General features: G+C 46.7%; 1 protein-coding gene across 4 annotated transcripts in view; it reads left to right on the top strand.

Moving 5' to 3' along the window:
* Positions 1 to 7,658: 7,658 nt before the first annotated feature.
* Positions 7,659 to 22,065, top strand: part of E2F3 (E2F transcription factor 3) — a 42,611-nt gene continuing 28,204 nt past the window's right edge. For 2 of the 4 annotated variants that reach the window (XM_068931691.1, XM_068931690.1), the window contains exon 1: positions 8,924 to 9,031. In XM_068931691.1, coding sequence (XP_068787792.1) covers positions 9,017 to 9,031 — 15 coding nt within the window. In that variant the 5' untranslated portion in view covers positions 8,924 to 9,016. Of the gene's footprint in view, positions 8,314 to 8,923; positions 9,032 to 22,065 lie in introns of those variants that run through there. The other 2 variants (XM_068931688.1, XM_068931687.1) reach the window with 2 other exon arrangements.

Below are 22,065 nucleotides of genomic sequence, written 5' to 3'. Positions count from 1 at the left end.
CTGTGGGCACTCTCTGATGGTGCTTTTCTTCTGTGTATACCACGTTCTGTGGCCAGGAAGACCACTGTGAGATTAACTCCTCAGCGAGAGACTTCTAGTGTTCAGCCAAGACACATGGATTCCGATCCCTGCTCCAGGGAGGAGGAGCAAGCTCCAGAAGACGGAGTTGAAACAAATTTCCATCAGAATGCACTGCGAGGGTCTCCTGGGGGATGCATATGCATATTTCTGTTATGTATAAAACAGGTAAGGAGTATCAGTCTGGGTAGCTCACATGCCAAGTGCATGTTTTAAGCACTAGGATGTAAGAAGGTTCAAGTGTTCTTTCCTTTCACTTTCTTTCCAGTGACGTGTTCTAAGAGCAAGTTCAGGCACCTGCAAAAGTTTGAAAAGTTTTGTACCAGGGTTTTTCAAGGTTCAAAGCAGATGGGCAGAGGGGTTAAGGCAGAAAAAAGAGATACTTCACAATCTAGCTGTGCACGTAGACACCTGACAATGCCCACTCTACCCATGACCTACTTGCTGGGACTGCTAAGTTTCACGTAGTGCTTTTGGATGTTTTCTTTCCCTATTTGTTCATTAGCATCAGGACCACTAGAACTAGAATCTGTGACCACCTAAAAATCCCTAACAATGTGCTCTTTAAAAAGAAAACCTTTAATATACTGTGTCCAATTCTGGGCTCCCCAGTACAAGAGAGACATGGCACTACTGGAGAGAGTCCAGCGGAGGGCTCCTAAGATGATGAGGGGACTGGAGCATCTCTCCTATGAAGAAATGCTGAGAGCTGGGCCTGTTGAGCCTGGAGAAGAGAAGACTGAGAGGTGATCTCATATAGGTATGCAAATATGTGAAGGGAGAGTGTCAAGAGGATGGGGCCAGACTCTTCTCCGTGGTACCCAGCGACAGGACAAGAGGCAACGGGCGCAAACGGAAACATAGAAAGTTCTGTCTGAACATGAGGAAAAACTTCTCCACAGTGAGGGTGACTGAGCATTGGACCAGGTTGCCCAGAGAGGTAGTGGAGTCTCCTTCGCTGGAGATATTCAAAACCCGCCTGGACCTTATCCTGTGCAATATGCTTTAGAGGACCCTGCTTGAGCAGGGGGGTTGGACTAGATGATCTCCAGAGGTCCCTTCCAACCTTGGCCATTCTGTGATTCTGTGATTCTGTGAACATAAAAATACACCAAGGTGAACAAAAGATATATTTACATAATGCACCTGATCTTAATAACCTTTTGAAGCCAGTTCTTCTCCCACAGAGTATATGAAGTTCAGGCGCTGTACAGACAGCTATTCCACAGACATCTGCATTCTCCAAAGGCAGGGGTCAAGGCCAGGCAGGCCTCTCTGGATGCAAAGGCCCTTAGAGATAGTTGTTTAGGCCTGCTTATTAGAAGGAGACTGTACAAGCTGTTGGAAGGCAATCAGTTAAGCTATATAAAGGCTAAAAGGATTTAAACAAAGGTTGAAGCTTTAAGTAGAAGACTTAGGAGGGTTAGACTGAGAGCAACTTCATTTTATGTTGCTTAATGTGTTTGAAATAGCACTTGATCCAGATGGTCGTGATGTTAGTTGATTGCTGTGTGAAGAGACAGTGCAGGAGGCTAGTCTGGATGTATATTTTTAATGTAAAATCAGAATGGATTGGCAAAAGGCATCAGAACCGCCATCCTGGAACAGGTCCCATGTCTCTTCTCCCTCCTAGCGAGGCCCCTGTGCTAGGTCATGGTCTCAGTGACTGAGAGTTGTAAGGTTTGCTGTAATCCCACAAGAAGAAAGCCAGAAAGTTGCCAGAAGGACCAACAAGCCTATCCCCTAATCCTGCAATACGCAGATGCTTCAAGGGACCTTGTGATAACTAGCATGCCTAGTCAAGCATACGTTTTGGTCTTTCTGTGATAGGGGCGTAGCTCCCTTCCACCTCTTCAAGCAGATAGTCAGGCTAGACGCTCCTTAAATCCTCCATAAAGCAGAACTATGCTGACATACAGAATTTATAATACACACATGATTTTTCTTGTATTTTCTTAAGTCTTGTTTGTTGCAAATCAAAATGATGTTTTTCCCAATGTATGTAGATGATGAAGTTTAAAAATGGACCAGAAAAGTTTATAAATATATACTGAAGGGTCTTTAAACATAAATGCATGGATAGATGCAATGAATTGAGATTCTTACTGAACATCAGCAGACTCTGCTGAACCTGAATCCTGAAAAATAAACTTATATGAACCATACGATCAGTTTTCTAGCACACAATTCTTTTGATAACTAGGATTAACAGATGTTACACAAGCACAACGAATGCGTGCCATCAAACGAAACTCTGACAACTTCCCCGCTACCGCTCCTTCACTCAGAACTGTGTACTAGCAGTGCTCCCCTTACCTGTGAAAGAAGGTACATTTAAATGAAAAGGTTTCACTATTTGTCCTCACCCTAAGCGTCCTGCTGCTTTCCCTGAAACCACTGAAATAGGAGAGATGACTCTTCAGTAAGAAAAGTTGTGCATGTGTCATTAGTTTTACAGCAAAGTGACATTTCAAGGTTGATGGCGTTTAAAAATTAAGGGATGATAGTCCCATAAATGTTTCCAGAAACCATTAAGTAAATACACTAAGTAAATCACCAGGTATCTAAATCACTTGCTCGTAGGAGTCATTTCACTCCTAAAGTCTCAGATCACCTTCTTTGTATAAATTATCAATTACAGAATAAGGAAGTTAGTTTAGTTTATTTACTTTTGTAAAATTGGTCTCTATCCTGGCAAATGTATTCTTATCTCTATAATTTTCCAAGTGGAAACATAATTAAGGAGTTTGTCCAGTTTTTAGGCATTTACTTAACAAGAGTTCTTTTTTTTTTCATTGCCTAGTCGGATGTTTGTTTGTTTCTGTGTTTGTAACCCTCAGTTGTATTAGAGTAAATGGTAATCCCACTAAGTGGAAAAAAGAGACTAACTACATAAAATGCTTTCAAACATTGCAGAATCGTAGATTATTTCTGGTTATGTCCCAGATATGTAGACCCATGCACAAAAGCAAAATCTGCTGTTACTTTGCTGCAACTTTGTCATGTTTATTCTCCCATTGCTCTCCAGAAGGGATGCCTATGCAGTACAGTCTGGGTTAGGCATGCCTATAATTAAGGTTGTCCAGCACTTTCCATTCTGAAACTCAGATTTTCAGTCAGCCTTCCAAAAGTTAAATCTGAATTTTCACAAGGATGATTGATAGCCTCAGAATGACTTTTTGGGCCAGAACTATTAATCCGCTTGAGAAACAAAGCTAAGGAACACAAATTATTTTAAAAATTCTGGCAGGCTTTTCTTTCAAGCAAAGCCTTGAAACTTGATCAGTACTATTTCTCTGAAAATGCATCCAAGTGCAACATATTAAAGATCACAGCTTGCAATTGCTTAGCAGAGATTCACTAAAGTTTAGTAGCTCTAGCTTCAGAAGACACCATTGTAAGTTGGCCACCATGAGAAAAGAGAGCAAGGAAAAAAGCAGGATCATAACCCTGGATTTCAGGAGAGAAGACTTTGGCCTGCTCACGGATCTGCTTGGAAGAATCCCAAGGGCTATAGTCCTGAAGAGAAGAGGGATCCAGGAGAGCTGGTTGATTTTCAAGGATCACCTCCTCCAAGCTCAAGAATGGCCTATTCTGACATGCAGGAAGTCAGCTTCAGGAATCCCAGGTCCATGAGACCTGTGAGACTCTGGAGCAAGGAAGACTTGTCCTCGATGGAGGAGGATTGGGTAAGAGAACATTTAAACAAAGTGTACATACAGAAGTCCATGGGCCCAGATGAGTGCTGAGGGAGCTGGCTGGTGTCATTGTAAGACCACCCTTGATTATCTTTGAAAGAGCAGGGTGATCGGGGGAGGTTCCTGAGGACTGGAAGAGAGCAAATGTCGCTCCTATCTTCAAGAAGGGCAAGAGGGAAGGCCCAGGGAACTACAGGCCAGTCAGCCTCACTTCAGCCCCTTGGAGGGTGATGGAGCAAATCATCCTGGAAAACATTTCTAAACATATGAAGAACAAGAAGGGATTGAGGTAGTCAGCATGGCTTACTGAAGAGGGAATTATGCTTGAGCAACCTGATAGCCTTCTATGATGAGATGACAGGCTCAGTGGATGAAGGGAGAGCAGTGGATGCTGTTTATCTTGACTTCAGTAAGGCTTTCAACACTGATTCCCATACCATCCTCACTGAGAAACTCATGAAGATCAGTTTGGCTAGATAAGTGGACTGAAAACTGGCTGAACTGCCAGATTCAAATGGTTGTGATCAGGGGCACAAAGTCCATCTGGAGGCTAGTCATTAGCGGTGTACCCTGGGAGTTGATACTGGGTCCAATACTGCTTTAACCTCTTAATTAATATCATGGACAACGGGACAGAGTGCACCTTCAGCAGGTTTGCAGATGATACCAAACCAGGAGGAGTGACTGATACACCACAGGGTACTGCTGTCGTTCAGAGGGATTTCAGGTTTCTCCACCAGCCCCTCCACAGTCACAGCATAACACAACACACAAAGAAACAGGCTAGGACTTAAGTGATAATAGCTTAGCTTTGCTTATATTTATACTGCCCAACTTATCCCTTTATATAGGGTAAATAGGGTAATAAACTACTACGAACTTTGATAATGAAAGAACTGATAGATGAAACTGAAGTGTGAAGCGTACTGCGCCTTTGCCTGTGCTGCATTTTTTGCTCCCCCTGTTTGACTGTATTGTGTTTCTACTTCTGGGATCCTAACTATTTCTGCTTTATCTAGATGTCTCTTTTTTTAATTTAGTCTTTCTTTGTTTTTTCTCCTTGATGTTTCTTGAGTATTTTCTAAAGACTTTCATTTTTTGCTGTCGTTACTTTGTTATGTTTGTACCCTGTTTCTTTCCATTCTGTTTCTTCCTTCCTTACCACTTTTTCTTTCCTTATTATGTAACGTTCTTGCCCTGGCCCATCTTTCCTCTCTTCATCTTGCAGGACCCTTGGTTATTTCCTTTCTTTTTTCATACTGTTCTCTCTATCTAAATTGTTTCTTAGATTTCTTTTTTTCCACTGCTCTCTCTGCTTTCATATTACTGCCTTCACAGCTGCGCACAGTTACTGTTCTTTCCATTCCCTTTCCTCTTGGATGCGTAAGAACAATGTAGTGTTACCATTTCCATACATGGGAAAAATCTTTGTATTTTGGAGTCTAGGCAAGCCTACAGCCCTGCCCGCACAACAAAATTTTTCCATTTCTGGACTTTTCCCTCCCCATTCACCTGCTGTCCTCACTCCTCAGCATCTGCCCCCACTTTAGGCCCTTGGATGTGCCCTGATAAACCTCTCTGCTAAGAGGCAGCGAGTTCTGTTGCAGGACTCCCTTGCATGACGTTACCTGAAGATGGCAAGGAGCGTGTGAGAGGAAGTCTATAAAAAGACTCCCAGAAGAAAACTGAAGACTGAAGTAAATGTCTGGAAGCTGTGCTATCTGAGATAAGGGAAACAGCACTATGAAAGGGACTATGGACATGAAGCCCCAAGGACAAGAAGTAGTCCTTTTTTCCAGGAAGACGCATAACTCAACTTGCAGCAAGCAGGAAGGAAGCAACTTCTTTTCTGTTTTGTCTTGCTGCTCCAAAGGACTTTTCTGCTTTCATAGTTTTGGGTCTAATTCTTTCAGAGTTAGTGACTCAGTAAGGTGAGAGTAAGGTGTTCAGAGTAAGGTGACTGGAATGGAGGAACTCTACAGCACGAGGAGATTGGTGGTTTGCTCTCTTTTAGCTGATGCTCTGGTAAAAGCTCACTCGGCCGCAAGGTGCTGCTATACCTGCCGTGGCTGGGACATGCTGAGCCCATCTCTCAGTGGCATCACACTTTGGATGGGGCAATGTTTGACACTGCTGGTGGACTCCAGCAGTGCGCTCCACAGAATGACAGATTTATTTAGAGTTTTAAACAGTGCTAAGGTTCTGCAGCACAACACGATTTTTTTCAGCCCAGTCCTGCTGCTGCCTGGCGTAGAAGGACCATAACGGAGACTCCTTACACTTGGAAGGGACATGGATGCACAGCCCAAGCTCATGTTATCCCCAGAAGAAGTCAGCCTTGTCTGTTCAAAAAGACTGTGGTATCTCCATGTAGCCTGCTGCAGGGTGTCCTCACTTTTATATCTATTGTTTCCTAATTACCTAGGCTAAATCTACAGTTGCTAAAAAAGTCCACTGCCTTCCATTCAGAGGACAAGCAAGTTCTTGGTAACCTTTTTTGTATCAGAAAACCATTGCTTCCCATGCTTTTCACCCCAGCAAAACAAATGCCAACCTTTGAGGTAGGATACATTTTTCTGACTCTATTTTATTATTACTGTTTTCCCTCTGGATTATTTCCAGACTATATCTTGCTCAATGCGCAGTGCCCCGGATTGCAGGCAGTTGTTCAATTGAGGCCTCTCCAGGGCCAAGTGGAGCAGAGTTTCCTCCTTTGTCTGCTGTAAAACGTGCCTAGAATAAGAGAGGCCTTTTAAAAAAAAAAAAAAAAACATGCAAGAGCATCACACCGGAGACCTCTGCTCTGTTTGCATGGGGCATTTTCGGCAGGGCTGCACTCTCGATGGGCGCCTTGTCCACGTCATGGACCTGTCAGTGATGGAATTGGGAAATGGTAACAACGGAAACAACCAGCTAGCAAATCCGCCTGATTCAGCAGCAGCATCTGGGACGTGCAGACTGCAAGATGCCTGTTAAGCACTGGCACGCCGGTGGCAAAGTGGGAGAGGTGGAAAATAACACACAGAGGAAAATCGGGGGAGGCTAAAGAGTGCTGTAGCTATGGCCCAAGGCAAGGCAGGGGGTCTTGTATTTAATAAGTTAGAAAGTGGAAATAGCTTGTAGGCATAGTTGTGGTGTTTTACTTCTTTGGGTTAATACTGATCGTAAGTAAAAGGAATAGTTTTGTGGGTGTTCTCCTTAGGTGGAAAAAGAAATGAAATGTCCCAGAAACAGGCTAGTTTTAAGATTTATGAATGCAGAAGAGCGAAGAAGACAGACAGAAACTATTTCTTCAGCTACAGGAGCTTGAAAAACTACTGGAAAACATTGAGAGGGTTCACCCGAAAGCTTCATCTACAGAAGCGGGCGAATTCCCGAGCAAACTCAGGCGAGTGCCGAGGAGGTCTCTCACGAGCAAGCAGGTTCAGCGCGCAGAAGCCAAATTCAGTTGAACAGGAGCAGCAGCCCTGGAGCGGCGGGCGCTCCCCGCTCCCGCAGGCTGGGCGCCGCTGCGGAGCCCGCGCCGTGCCCGGGGCGGGGCGGGGCGGGGCGGGGCGGGGCGCGCGCGCGGGATCGCCCGTCCCGCGCGGCGCGTTCTAGAACGCGCCGGCCCCAGCTGTCACTGTCAGCGAGCCGGCGAACCGGGATCCCGGCTCCTCGGCGGGGGAATCCCCCAGCCTCGCCCCCGCAGCCAATCCGCGCGCCGCATGCAAATCGCCGCCGCTCCGGGCGGCCGCGGGCCAGTGGGAAGGGAGAAGGGCGGCGAGCGGGCGCCCCGTTGGACGGCGGGGAGGGCGGCCGGCGCCAATGAGGAGGCGATGCGGGTGGGGCGTGCCCCCTGGGCGGGGCTATGCAAATTTGGTTTGAAAAGAGGGCGGGAAATCCGAGTTTCGCGGGAGGCCCTTGGCGCGTAACCCGTCTCCTTTCCCTTCATTCATTGTCAGCAGCCGCCGCTTCCTGGAGCCATTTTCCAGCCGGCCCCACACAGCGGGAGCGGCCCCGCTCCATCCGCCGCATCTGCCCGCCCCGCCGCCTCCGTCCCCCCCCGGCACCCCGCATCCTGCAGCCGGGCCCCCCCCCGGCACCCGCGGCCCCCAGTATTTTGCGCGGGGCCTCGGCATCGAGGAGAAAAGGAGCTGGGAAGGCCGGGGGGGGAGGGCCGGGGGGAGGAGGAGACGCGGCTGCGGGGACAGACCCGGAGGGAAGGATGAGAAGGGGACTCCAGCCGACGGCCCCGGCAGCGCAGCAGCCCGCACCGTCCTCGGACTCCAGAGTGGCCCCCGCCGGCTTCCCAGCCCACTTTGCCGCCGGCACCTTCATCCAGATCCGCAGCACCGGCGCGGCGGCGGCGCCCTGTGTTGTCTCCTCCTCCTCCTCCTCCTCCTCCTCCTCCGCTTCCCAGGCTCCCGGTGCCTCTGCCCCGGCGGCGGATGGGGGCCAGCCCGCTGGCAGCTCGCTGTACTGCACCCCCCACGGACCCGCCGGCAGGACGGCGCTGCTGCAGCCCGCTCTCGGCGGAGGCGGAGGCCGCCCCCCGGTAATTTTCCTCCGTCCCAGCGGGAGGGTGAAGGGCACGGTGGGGATCAGCACCAGGCAGGCCCTCTTCCTGCTATCGACCTCCCCCCTCCTCCCCCCCGTCGCCGCCGCCGCCGCCGTCCGGGCCCGGGGGCGGGGGGCAGGAAAGGCGGAGACGGTGCTTTGTTGCAATAAACTTTCCTGGCTCCTTCCCACTCCCCCCCGCCCCCCCCCCCCCACCGCGTCAGCCTCGCTGCTGCCGGGTTTTATTAAAAGAAAAAAAAAAAAGAAAGAAAGAAAGAGGGAGCTTTAAAAAAAAAAAAAAAAAAACAACAACCCCCCCAGCCCGGTGCTGCCGCCCCGGGTGCAGCGCGGCGGGAGGGCGGAGGGGCCGGGCCGGGTCGCGCCGGGCCGGGCCGGGCCGGGCCGTGCCCCGCCGGTGTCTCCGCTTCACCCCCGGAGCCGCCGGTGACGTCTCGCACACGTGCGCGGAGGCCGCGGCTGTGACTGGGAGCCGGGCGGGCGGCGAAGGGAGGAGGGGGGCGGGGGGGGCGCGCTGATCCGAGTGGGGGGAGGGGGACGCCCGCTTCCTCCTCCTCCCTCCTCCTCCTCCTCCTCCTCCTGCCGCCGCTGGCCTGGGACAGCCCGTGTGCCCGGCCGGCGCCGCCGCCCGCCCGCCCCCCCCCACCCCGCTCGGCGCAGCCGCCCCGCCGCCGCCCTCGGAAATGCCCCTGCAGCAGGTTAGTGCGGCGGTTCCCCCCCACCACCCCTCCCCATACTTCTCCCAGCACGGCCCCGAAATGGGGGGTGCCCCCCCCCCCTCCGCCGGTGCGGGGCTGCCGGCGGCCCCGCCGCGGCTCCGGGCCTCCGGGCCCGACCTGCCCCCCCCTCCCCTCCCCTCTCCTCCCCGCCCCCGGGGTCGCGGCTGCCCGCTCGCCCACCCGCTTGCGGGGGTTTCTTTGTCCTCTGCGTTTTTGGGTGCGCGCTGGGGCCCGACGGGGCTTCCTAAAGTTTAGGGAAGCGAGGAAGGGCGCCGCGGAGTTGGGGGGGAGTCGCTTCCCTTCCCCTCCCCCTTGCCCTTTTTCTCATTTAATTCACGGGGACTCCCCCCTCCCCTCCCGGAGGGGGAGACCCCCCGGGGCGGGGACCGGGCAGGTCCTGCCCCACGCGGGGCTCAGCCGCCGCCGCCGCCGCCCCGCGCGGCCCCGGGGCAGGGGGGGGACCTGCCGGGCTACCTGCCGGCATCGGGGCCTGGCCCGGCTGTGACGTGCGCTGGTGTCCGCTAGGGCCGGGGATGAGGTCACCGAACTCACTTTCTTGTGGCTTTGGACGGCCTGGTGTTAGATAAGGTGCCTGGGCTGCGCTGGGTTCGGCTATGCAATAATAGCGTGTTCACCTGTTAATTTCTCTCCCGGGGCCCGCGCAGCACCCGAAGCGTGTCTGGCATGCCCAACGCCTGACAAAAGGTTTAATCTGCGCTCTGAGAAATCATAAATTTCGTAGGTATTGACGACCGTTGCAATTCTGAAATACCTTTTTGAGTGCTTGGTATCGCTGTGTCTCACGCTCCTGGGAGACCACAATGATGACACAAGCTTCCTTTTATGTAGATTTTTGCAGGTGTTTGTTGCTGAAGTAGCGATGGAAGTTTCAAGACAGCAGGGTATAGGCTCATCAAAATCCTATCCAAAGCTAAAAAACAAAAAGCATCTTTACTGTAACAGTTAATTGATCTTTTGCTGCTTGTGGCCTTCAGTACCTGTTAAGGGTGATTCGTGTCCAGCAGGGTGGTTCAGGCTGCTTTGTAAATATTTGGCTGCCCTATGCGATGGGTTCGATTCCCAGATGATGTTAAGGGAATACAAAGAGAAGCCTATGTAACATGACGATTCTGGGAGAATAATTGTGTAGACTTCCCTGCTTTGTGCAGAGGACATTGATGTCATAGGTGACTTCTAAATTTTCTCCTTCAGCTGGGTGCTACGAGACCTCCAAATGTAAGTTCAGTCTGCTTTTTTTGCTGTAGCATTCACCCGTCCAATGGGAAGAATGCCTTGCCATGAAATCTAGGAGCTTTTTCCCCCCACTTAAAGGTTTAGAAGACAGAAGGCGTTTCTGGGCTCTGCCCACAAAAAAGTCCCTTCTCCAGTGCTAAGCAAGTTTGTTACCTGCCCTCAGGCCTCGCGTTGACTTTGGGCAGCGATGGGAGAGGAAGCGACTGCTTGGGCTGAGGCACCCGCAGCCTGTGTGGCCCCCTCCCGAGGTGACAGCACGTGCCATAGCATGTGCCAAGAAAGGGGCTATGCGTCTTTCCTTGCTCTGACAGCTGTGCTCACGTGAGTGCCCCTCTTGGAGTCGCGCTGGTTTGCTGCAGACCCATCTTTCCCAAAGTAAGGCTGAAGCATCCTAGTGCTCTCCCTTTCCTTTCTGCTCTGTGGACAAGGGCTGAAGCCCTTTAGACTCTGAGGCTGAGGACTCTGAGGCTAGGAGACATTGCAGCCTTTCAGCATTTCTCTGACTCCCATCTAAATTTTCCTCAAAATGTGCATCTGATGATTCACTGGGCTTGGGGGGTTCGGGTATTTTCCTGGTGGTTCCTTGCTGAGTGGTTTTGAGAAAGTGGTGAGAGGAGCGAGAATATCATGGGTAGTTGAGGCTGGAAGCTCAGGCGAGCAGCATCAATATAAATTTAGCACGGAATTAGTTGAGTTAGGAGTAGTGCACAGAGACCCCCCAGCTGAGACTGAGGCTCCACTATGCAAAACACCCTATGGATCAGTCTAAAATTTGGCCAGCACACCTGCACTTGTTAGGGTTATGAAAATACTCTGTCTTTGCAGATGCAACTCTGCTGGCAAACCACCCGCCACTTCTAAATTATGGTATAAGTGGAAGAGAGTCAGAAAGGCAGTATAGTTTAGCCTGCTCAGGAAGGTGTTTAACTACATCAGCAGAAGAAAAAAGTTTCTTTTGCCACAACAAGCTGCTTCCCCTCTGGGAATTTGTTAGTTACTGTATTAATGATTATGTAAGTGTAACCATATGGGAAAAGCCTTGAAAGATAGGCTAGCCCGTAACAAGTGGCTCCTGCCCCAGAGAGATGAAAATTTGCACAATCCTCCATCTCCAGACAGTCATCTTGATGCTATCCAAAATGTATTCCTTGCTATGTCATTCCCTATAGTGACAGCTCCTGCGACCGAGGGTTGTCAGCCAGTACCTTTGTACGGGTGGGCCGAGAGGAGGCTCTCGGAGGTTGTGACCCAGGCTGCCCGGTGAATTCACTGGGAGCTCTGGCCGTTTTGAAAATATGGCCTTTCAGCTTGAGGAGCTTTTTCACCATTCCGGTGGGCTTCACAGAAGTTGTCCTATTACTGGGCAGAGCTGAGGCCCTGTGATGGCTTAAACACAAGCAATAATGAAAAATTTGCCCTTCAGAAGCAACTGACAGTTAGCATGCCTGTGTTAGTAGGGAAAGTCCCAGCTGCTGTCTCAAAAGACAGGGTGAGCCCATCTGACAGGTCAGTCCTGCTATAAGGAGTAGAAAGTCTTGCTTCCTCCCCTTCCCTTCAGCTCCCTGCTGTTGACCCTGGCGCTCACCAGCCTTTCCAGCAACTGGTACAATTCACCAGCTTGGCGGAAAGCTAACCCTGACCAAAGAAGAAAAGGTTTTCTGCTGGGCTAGCAGGTTGAACCAGCTAATGGAAGGTCTGATAGGTACCAGGGACCACCAAGGGAAGGCAGTGGCTGGGAAGAGGACACAAGGTGGAGAGAAGGGGAGAGGGGTATTGAGACCATCTCATTTTGATGCTAGCCAGCCTGTAAGTCATCTGAGCTCCTCATGAAACCGTGGCCTATGTGAGAGAAATTATTTTAATGTTTGAGCAGGTTCGTTCTCTCTGGTGTTGGCTTCTGCCTTGGTGTGAGAAAGTCACTGCCATTTGCAAATCCTAATCTTTAAAAATAGAGCTACTAAAAAAGAAAGCTGTTCAAAAAATTTCTAATTCAAATAGTGGAGAATTTCTTACTGTCTTTGGGTTATAAAGATAAGCCTCTAAGAAGAGGGCCATTTTCTTAGCCATGAGAAAATGCTTAAATGGAGACACCACCCACATGTTAAGTCCTTTTTAAAAGGGGCTAAATCCTCTTAACAAGAATATCTTTAGAGAACTCCTGTGGCCTTTAGATGACATGAGCTCTGGAGAGGCTGGTTCGGCATACTTCAGAAAGGGCAGAGAGGATTTACATTTCCAAACTGAATACTTAGCACCTCTTTCCTTTTCTGGTGGTTTAGAAAGCACCTCTTCCTGCCTCCTTCTCAGCAAGTCACAGCTGGAATGGGAGAAAAATGGGGAAGTGCTTAATCTTCCTTCTAGATGCTAGGTAAAGGAACAGGCTAAATGGGACATAAATACTGAACAATGATATAACATGGGAGAAAAGCCTAGAAGCTGCATAAAGGAAATGCCAGTTAATTAACTAGTCACTTTTCTTTGTTCTGTAGGAATAAAAAGCTTTGTCCATGGAGAAGTCGTGGATGTTTTCATATTCAGTCCCATTTTCATATTCCTTTGCCTGATACTGTCTGCTATTAGGAATGAAAGCTAGCATGAGTCTAGGGCCTTTGCTTTTTGAAAAACGTCTAAAGGAGTATGTTTAGTGTAAATGCATCCAGGGACTGACTGCTTCTGAGCCCAAGGAGGTAGCACATGGTCCTTTGGCACAGCTGTGTGAGAAGAGTTTGGAGAGGTATAAATCCCGATTGCTCTGACTGTGCCAGCAAGCACCTAGCGGAAAGCAGGCATCCTAGTAACACTGTACTGGAATAGCCTGTAGCTCATTTTGCTTTGCTGATGGTGCATTCGCTGTCCCGATACAAAGTCCAGCTATGCTGATGTGCCCCTATCTGCACCAGAGCTACTGAAGTATTGTAGGTTTATTTCCCGCGACGATAAGGACTTCTGGCAGGTTTCCATGAGCAGCTGAGCCACTCGAAGGCTTTACTGTTGCTTGAAGAAGCTGCTTCTCCCTCTGTTTGAAGTCTCATCTTCAGCCCCTCCTTTGCCCTGCCCTGGCCATGCAGTGCTCTTTCCTCCCCTCCGCATCCCCCTGTCCTGGTGGTTTGGTTTTCTGCTAGTATCAGGAGATACATACAAGGTTCTGATGAGCATTAGATCTGGCACGAGGTAAGTAGCGGGAATACATGGCCCAAAATGGGATGAGTGAGATGAAGGAAGGAAACAGGAGCTTTGCCTTTCAGTCCTTTCGAGGTGTTAAATCGGCTTGCTGAGCCTCAGCTTTCAGAAATTGGGCCTTTCAGATTCTCACCATGAGGACCTCTTCCTTGCGCCACCAGCCTGCTTGCCAAAGGCTGGAATGGCTCACTTTAGGGCTCGTTTATTTTCCTGGAGAGACTGCTTCAATGGATTGAGCAATTAAAGGCATTCCCTTCCCTTTCATTTTGTCCCAGGTACCTTGGTGCTGCTCTGTTAATTTTTACAGCATGCTCGTTTGTATGTGTGAGCATTTAAAAAAAAAAAAACTTTAAACTTGGGAACCGCTGTATTTTGTAAGATCAAAGGTTCTCCTACTTCGGTGTCTCTGACTGTGACTGTAGCAAATGTTTAAGGAAAGAACACAAGAAAGACGGCACATGCACAGAGGAGTCCTTCTACCGGTTTCCAGAAACTGGCAGTTAGTGTTCCCTTCCTTAGTGTCCCCTTTGAGTTTAATAGCTACTAATGCTCTATGTCTTTTTGTCTAATCCCTGTTTGAATCTAGTTGTTCCAGTTGTTTAGTTATCTGGTATGGAAAAAAGTTAATTTGCTGTGTTTCTGGCCTTTTTTTCCTTTTTTGATCTTGTCATCTATAGTGTTAGTGGGTGATCCTAGTTACTGTGATGGGGGAAAATGATTTTCCCATACCTGCTTCTCCGTACAGTTTATAATAATCCATTCTCTTCTGTCCCCGGTTCTTTTCTCCGAGGTGAAGAGCTCTAGACTACTTAACTTCTCCTGAAATGAAAGCCATTGATTTTAAAATAGAGGTGTCCTTTTACAAAAGCATCACATAGGCATGAAAACAAATGTCTGGAGGCTTTTGTGGACTGGTTCTGTGTGGGAACTTGACAGTTGTCAGAGAGAGTTTTGAAGGCACAGGGGAGTGGTGGGCCAGGCAGGAGCTAGAGACCCTACCAGACCTAACTTGTTTCACAAGGTCTTAAACCTCACCCTGGGGGAAAGCAGGAGGTGTGGAGCTGAGGGGGTTGATTGGGCCTAACTGCTATGGTAATTGACTCATTAGAAAGCCTCAGTACAGTGCTGCAGGTTGAAAAAAGGCAAATGAAGGAGCAGCGCCTGGCTTCTCTGGAGCCCCTTGGCTTGCGTGTCTGGGTGCGCATGGGAGGGGCGTTCAGCCCTTCCCTCCCGCTCAGAGCAGGAATTAGGTAAGAAATGAAGATTTTTTTCTTCTTTTTTTGGTAGCAGCACTTCAAGTATGACTCCTCTCAAACCTCCAGATTTCAGTGTTGAAGGTGTGTGCTAGAGGATGGTGACTGATGGATGTAGCTCTGGCAGAGGTTATTTTGCTGGTCAATTTTTCCCAGGTGGTGGAGCCCTCTCTAGCTGTGAATACACTAAAAAGCTATCATCCTGCAGTCTGAAAACTGATGGAAGACAGCAAACTCCATAATATGCTAAATGAAAGGGATCTGTGGATGACCTTAACTTTCTGTTGTAAACTGCCAGGCCGTCTCAGAGCCTGTTGTCTTCTGTGACACTGCAGTGGCGGGACCGGCGGCAGTGCCGTCTTCTGTCCGTCCACCCCAGCGCCGGTGTGGAGAGGCCTGGGAGGGTGCTCTAGGCTTTAAAAGTGTGCGAGCTCAGCCAGAGGTTTTGGAGAAGCTGCCTGCTATGGAGGGATTGGAGACTGTGAACTCGGCTCAGATAGGCTTCTTGCCACCGGTGGTGGTGACTCCCTGCCAGCGTGCCCAGAGTGAGACTTCAGCAGATGGAAAGCTCTGCTTAGTGTAACTAAATCGCCAAGTCTTACAGTCTCCACAAATAATCTCATTTACAGCTGGCAATGCTGAGTATATGGTGGCAACTAACATACTTACAAATGACTAATTTTGACTTCAGGCTTTTGTTTTGGCTGGCAGAATTAATAACTTCCTGTGATATTTTTCGAGAGCAGGATTGTGCTTGCTGCTCTGTGGAGCAGAAAAAAACCCTTCATTTATCAGGGGGCACTGGTGTGTGATAGGAGGGAGACTGCTTTAGGCATGAGGTGCTGCTGCTGAAGTATTTGGACTTGGTTTTAATTTCAGTTCTGTCTTCTGTTTGAAGACAGACTTGGCAAAATTACCCAATTTATCACATCTTTAAAAGGGAACTATTTCACTTCTGTTTTCCTCAAGTAAGTTGGTCCAAAACCACACTTGGAAGTGCTATGCCTGGCATGGATGTATTTTGAAGTATCATACTTTCTACTTGGATGGTGCTGCTATTTGCTGGATCTCATGGCATTCATGGAGTTCTTGGTGCCTTTTTGGTTCAACATGAGCTATAGTAGATATTTCCATTTGCAAGTGCTATAAAGAGAGAAGACATGAGCCTGACTAGATATTGATGTAGCCAGAGCACATTCAAAATGGCCTCTCATATATAGAAGATGCTACCTCATGCATTTATAGCCTTCCTTTTATATTCATGCAAATACACCCCATCGTTGTGTTGATAATTGTTCCTAAATAGAACTTGTCTACAGGTAATGACACGTGTTTTGCCTCTCTTGTCCTACATATGAACTGGAACAATTGTTGCCCAGACCAGTGTGAAAGTGAAGTGCAGTATGAAAACTAGCACATTAGTTGTATCGCTCTTGCATGTGCATGCTCTGCAGCTTCCAGACTTTTCTGCTGAAGGTCTTTTGCCTAGGACCATACTCGCAAGGAAATCTGGAGCACTGAGGATCATCTTTTAAGGATCAGCCAGTCATCTTTTTTTCCTGCTGCGCTCAGTTACATGGGCAAGTGTAGGTTTTTTAAATTCCACTTGGATGTCAATAGCCTACCTCTACAAGTAAAGTCAGTAACCTGCTTCTTAATTTGATTTGAGAAGGAGACCAAATGTCACCACCTGCATTTGCTTTCAAGATTTTATCCAGCTTGTACATGGCTACATCTAGGCTTAGAAATGTCTGTTACCGCAGGTTGCGTGAATTTTCAGGAGTGCCACTTCAAAGATCTAGGACCTGTTTTTTTTAGAAAGATATTGGCTGCTTATGGTTCCTGTGATGTTCAGTTACATTACTGAAGACATCGGGCCCTTGCAATCTCAGGCTGTATGTGAAGAAGCGCCTATTAAAAAAATAGCAGTTTCTGCTGTTCATTTCCCTTTTTAAATCTTTACAAAAGGATTTAGTAGTCTCATCACATACATATTGCGAGCAATTAGCTGTTTTGGGAAACTCTACAAAAACTCGCAGAAAATACCTGAACAACGATTCCTGGCAAAATAAGTTGTACTGGGAAACCACATAACAGGGTGTCTACTTACCCTTGATTTTCTTCAGCTTCAGTGTTCCTGCTCCTAAGTTGTGGTGTGTGTATGTTGGTTAATACATGCATAGATTCTAGAAGTCATTTTCATTACTGAACTTCTTCAAAGACTCTCTTCATTACAATGCAATTTTTTTTTTTTTGGTCATACAGCTATTGTTTCAAAGGTTGTTGTGTGTTACTTAACTTATCACTAGAAAGGAGGTGAAAAAATAAAAGCGTTGTCAAACTTCCTTCCTAGCTAATGAAGGTGACTTTAAAACTCCCTGGTTTAGGACGGACGGTAGATGTTTATCTTTTTTAGGCTCAATGGTGGCTGTCATTGTGCAGTGCAAGAGTCTAATTTGTATGTAACATGTCAGACTTATTGATCCACTCTCCTATTTCTCTCTAAATATGTTTTTCTCTTAATTTTAGTTCTACAAGTTTGTTACCAAATTGGAGTGCAGTAGTGTATGTGATTATTTTTTTTCTGCAAACCACTGAATCTGCACTGTAGGATTTTGTGACTTTTTCACATCTTAAAGTACAGATGTCACTTTTTCAGTGGAACACTTCTCGGTACGGCAAGTGTACTACTCTCTCTATAAAATTTAAAACTTTAAAATTTGCATTTTATGTTGTTCAGAAACAAAATGGCATATAGACTTCCTCACCTCTCTCCTACTTGGACTCCCATTGAAGAAATGTTATCTGGAGAATTTCAGGTCTGGAAGTTAAAAAGTAACCTCTTGACCCAACATTCACTGTTGGTACAGTACATTTGTTTTGACAGTAGGTTTCTGGCCTATTGGGTGCTACCACAGTGTAAGTAGATAAATATGTAAAAAACGTATAGTGACACCCAGGCAGGAAGGGTCTAGTACTCTGGCTGGAATGGTAGTTCCTGTGCATGACATTGTTCATTGTTAAACCTATCTATTGGAAAATGCATGTTTCAAGGACTCATTCTTAAGCTCTTGCTATATTCTCTGGCTATGTCCATAATGAAACTTGGGATTCATTTCACTCTTTGCTTGGGGTCTTTTGATGTGTCTACTGGTTTTCAAGTTATTTTTCTTAAGCAAAGATGCTAGAAATTGAATTGTATAGAATAATAATGTATTGAGTGATGCTGGTAACTTAATATGGCCTTCGCTACTTGTTTTCTTCAATTGCTAACTCTGGAATTAAATAGCAATTACCATGTATATATGCTGGTTTTATTTTGACTTGCCAGTGTAGTGTTTTAGACAGTGTTGGTCCTGCACATTGACAGTCAGTTTTTTGTCCCCGTACAGTAAGCTAGTTCACACTTTGTCTAATGTCTTCACATAGTGGGAATTGATGTTGGTTACAGCTCTCACAGTGGGCTTTTGTTCAGCCGTGTCTGAAAGCAGTCTTATTAGAACATGCCACTTTTATCGAGACCAGCGCAATGAGGCCATTATCCTTGCTTATGGTGAGCATAGATATCCACAGTAATTTTTATAATATTGCTTAGTAAGTGGCATTCTGGTAAAGAGTGACAATGCTTGAATGATACCAAAATAATACCCGAGATGGCAGCCGCGTAGCAGCAGGCTGTTATCTCTAATTGCACACTGGGGAAGGGGGGTGGGAAGGGGACCCGTTTCAGACCAGACGGACGGTGGCGATGGTGCCTATCAGAAATGGGAATAATCCTGGGCGGCAATGCAGCAGCATAAAGTTTTACTCTCCATAGTAAGACTTTTATCAAGCAGCTCCAAGTAACCCAGTTACAAATTGCTGTATAATAGTTCTGTACCTTATTCTTTTTTTGGTTATGCAGTATCTTTAGCCTAAAAATGTCTCTTACAAGTTACGTAAAACTGCAAGTCAGAGGAGAGGAAGCTGAGACTTCACAACTCTGATGTAGTACTCTTTTCAGTACAAACCTCTTGAGCTAGGAGAAAAGGCAACTCAGTACTCAAGGCAGGGGCAGGGAGGGTTTTAAAAATTTATCGAAACAGTGGGTTATTTTTCAGGTGCTAGGATTTTATTTTCAGAAACTGGGGGTTAGAAAAAGTTCTCTTTGCAAAAATAGTATCTTGGAAGCATAAGCAAGTTGGTTGTTTTCTTTCTTTGGTTCTTAATCATGAAAGCCGCCTTGACAATTTTTCCCACCTCAAATTAGCAGTTTATTTATAACATGTTAATGTTCTACATACCCGTCAGTATCACTGTTCTCTTGTACTGAGCTGAGAATTGTTCCGTTGAAAACCAACACCAAGAAGATGACATAAATGAACAAGGGAATTTGCATATAATATTGCATTAAAAATTCAGGTGGCTTTTGGTCTGATTTTGGATTATACTTCTTTACATAAAACGACTTCAATTTCCTCTCTGGCTTCAATTGCTAGTTGCATTTTTGTTGTTACTTGTTTTTTTATTTATTTATTAATTACTTTATTTAAATAGAGTGCACACCCCTGCCTTTTGGCATGCTAGCTATCGTTTTAGTACCGCTGGCATTTTTTTCAGTAATTGTCTTGCATGCCTTGCTACCAGCTGCCCTCTTAGATTTCAGACAGGGGAGGGAGAAACCTGAGGTGATGTTTTCCTCTTCTCAAAGCCCTCAAAACCACCCCTTTGCTATTGTGAAGTTTGCTAGGCCTCTACAGGGAGCTTCTTCCAGTTCAAGGTGTTAGCAATGTCCCTTTGGACGTTCCTCCGTTTTGGTTGCCCTATAGAAAGATCAGGGAGCGTTTCAAGTGCAGACCATGCAAAATAGCGTGTCTTGTGTGGGGAGAAGGAAAGGGCAAAAACTCATTGCCTGAGTTGTCCCACTTGGAGCCACATGCCTCAGAGGTGTTTGCAGGCAAGGTGGCAAAGGAAGGTGCAAACTCATCTGGAGACCTCCAAGATCATTTGCTTTGGACTGCTTCTCTAAAGAAGGTCTTTATGTTGATGGGTTATGTGCTTGAGGCACTGAACTCCTTCCCTTTTCTTGCCCTAGTTACATCATGCTTTTGCAGAATATGTGGCAAGTGAATGCAACAGTAATGAACTGGTTGCATGGGGTTGTCTAGACAGTAAGATCAGATACAGCCTCCTGCGGACAAAAATAAGTTAATACTTATAGAGCATTTTTTTCTGTGCAGAAACCCGCTTTGCTGTGAAGGGGAATGAGTGAATAGGGATTCCAGAGACTGACATGATTTAAAAAAAAAAAAAAAAAAAAAGCTTGTAGGCAGGCAAATTCCCCATATTCAGAGAAAGCCATATGTTCGGAATACTATCCTTAGTGTGGTTTCTTTGCCTCAGAATTAGAAAAGAGGGTTGCTAGGAAAAGTAAGATGCAATCATTTCTTTCATCTTAAAGAACTTTGTAAAGTGGTTACAGTTCCGCCCCAGACTGTTTCGATCATGTTGCACAAATATTACAAAAATGCATCATTCTGCTGCTGCGAAGTAATGCTGAACACCTCCTGCAAGTATTTCAGGTCTCCCTGAACACCCCAGTCTCTGCTTTTTGTCTTTATGGCTCAGCCATGCTTTTGAATGCCCCTCCATGGTTGTGTGGGATTGCAGGGCATGTGAGTCCTAGCACGGGACAAACGCAATAATCTTCTGAGTTAGAATCTCAAATTTAGAGTATCTTGACTTAAGAGTGTGGGAAGTTACGTAGTCTGTTCTTCTCCAAGTAAAAATGTGCAGTGCAACTTAGTATATTTATTAGTCTGAACTTAGGTAGGAGTGCAGGTCAGGACTGATGTGGCAGCACACTTATGCGGGGGAGATCTTCGTATATGTGTCACAGGATCTCTCTCTTAGTAAATATGCACCTCACACATGTAAGACTGGAAATTTTTTTGATAGTAATATCAGTCAGGGCCAGGAGTAGTTGCTTCCTTGTTCTTGCGTATTACTGCATAGAGTGGAGAAACTTCAGCCTTTGCTTAGTTTCCTCTCACTGTCAGAGTTGAAAGTGAATTCCTTAGGTCTACTTCAACTATCATTCCATGGCTGTGGATTACTGATCTGATTTTCCCTCTTCAGGAAAATGGCCTAAAACCCAGCATGCTTCTCTCCATTCATTTTGCAGTGAGCTGATCCTTTTTAAAAGATGAACTTGAGTACTTCTCTCATGAGGACCTGCGTTTACCAGCCAATGCTTGGCAAATCTGTGACTTTGTGGAGTTTGTGTCTTGTTGAGACTCACTTTCTGACAGCCTCCAAGGGGATAAGCTGCTAGGCCTGCAGGTGGACAAGCCTGCTGCATCTCCATCTTGGCTACAGCTGAACTTGAGCTGCTGATCTTGTGTGCTGCGATGTGGGCTTCAAACCGCAAGAGCACTGGTTAAGGGTTTTGGCTGTCCTGCAGGTTATGTTCCCCATGCAGGCATGGGAAAAAGCCAGGGCATATGTACAGCCTCCGTGCTTGTGACCCCTGAATGCGAGTCCTTCTCAGGAGCACCGAAACAAAGTTTGTGTTGTGGTTCCTGATGAGTTGGTATTCCATTTCTCCTGTTTAAGTGACTGTTTGCATTTCCCCTGGCACAGCAAATTCATGTCAGTCCCTTCACAAAGCATTTTTATCCAGACAAGCAATTTCAACGGTGTGTGCTAATCTCTTGTAAGTTCTGTATTAAGATCTTTTTCCTTTGAAGGAGATGAGCCAGCAAGGTGATTCTGGTAAATTTTACAGTTGTAGTAGAGATTTTTTTTCAAACTTGAAAGACCTAATATAGTGGTTTATATGTAAACCAGCATGCATTTCCAGAGCTGTGATATAGCTGAACCACAGTGGAAATCTGGAACCTTAACAACACTGCTTATAGGAAGTTTGACTCCTTGTATTTAACCACAAATGTGGTCAATCTTAGGAGAGGCAATAACAGAGAGGAAGAAAGGTGGTGGTATTTGATTAGCTTTGTTCTCCTTGTTTTATTTAGTATATGTAATGGATGCAGCTCTGGCTATAATAGCAGAGTGATAGTATTAGTGACCAATAGCTACAGTTTCTTCATTGTTAAACTTTGAATTTGGAGTAGACATAACAAGGTTTGTTTTCAGCGTATTAAATTCAACAGCCACGTGCAATTATTAAACAGCTATGCTGCTTGGTAAACTATTCAGTATTGAAAAAATTAACGTGTAGAAGAGGATTAATGACCAGGTCAAGGTTCTTCAGTTGGTCACTAGTTTCATGCTGGGGCAGAAACATGAAATAATTCAGTCATGACACGTCTACAGTAGGTGAGTGAG

Source organism: Struthio camelus, chromosome 2 (assembly GCF_040807025.1).
Source record: "Struthio camelus isolate bStrCam1 chromosome 2, bStrCam1.hap1, whole genome shotgun sequence".
Classification (NCBI taxonomy): domain Eukaryota; kingdom Metazoa; phylum Chordata; class Aves; order Struthioniformes; family Struthionidae; genus Struthio; species Struthio camelus.
Note: the sequence above shows the minus strand (reverse complement) of the source record. Positions and strands in the feature narration are given on the sequence as shown.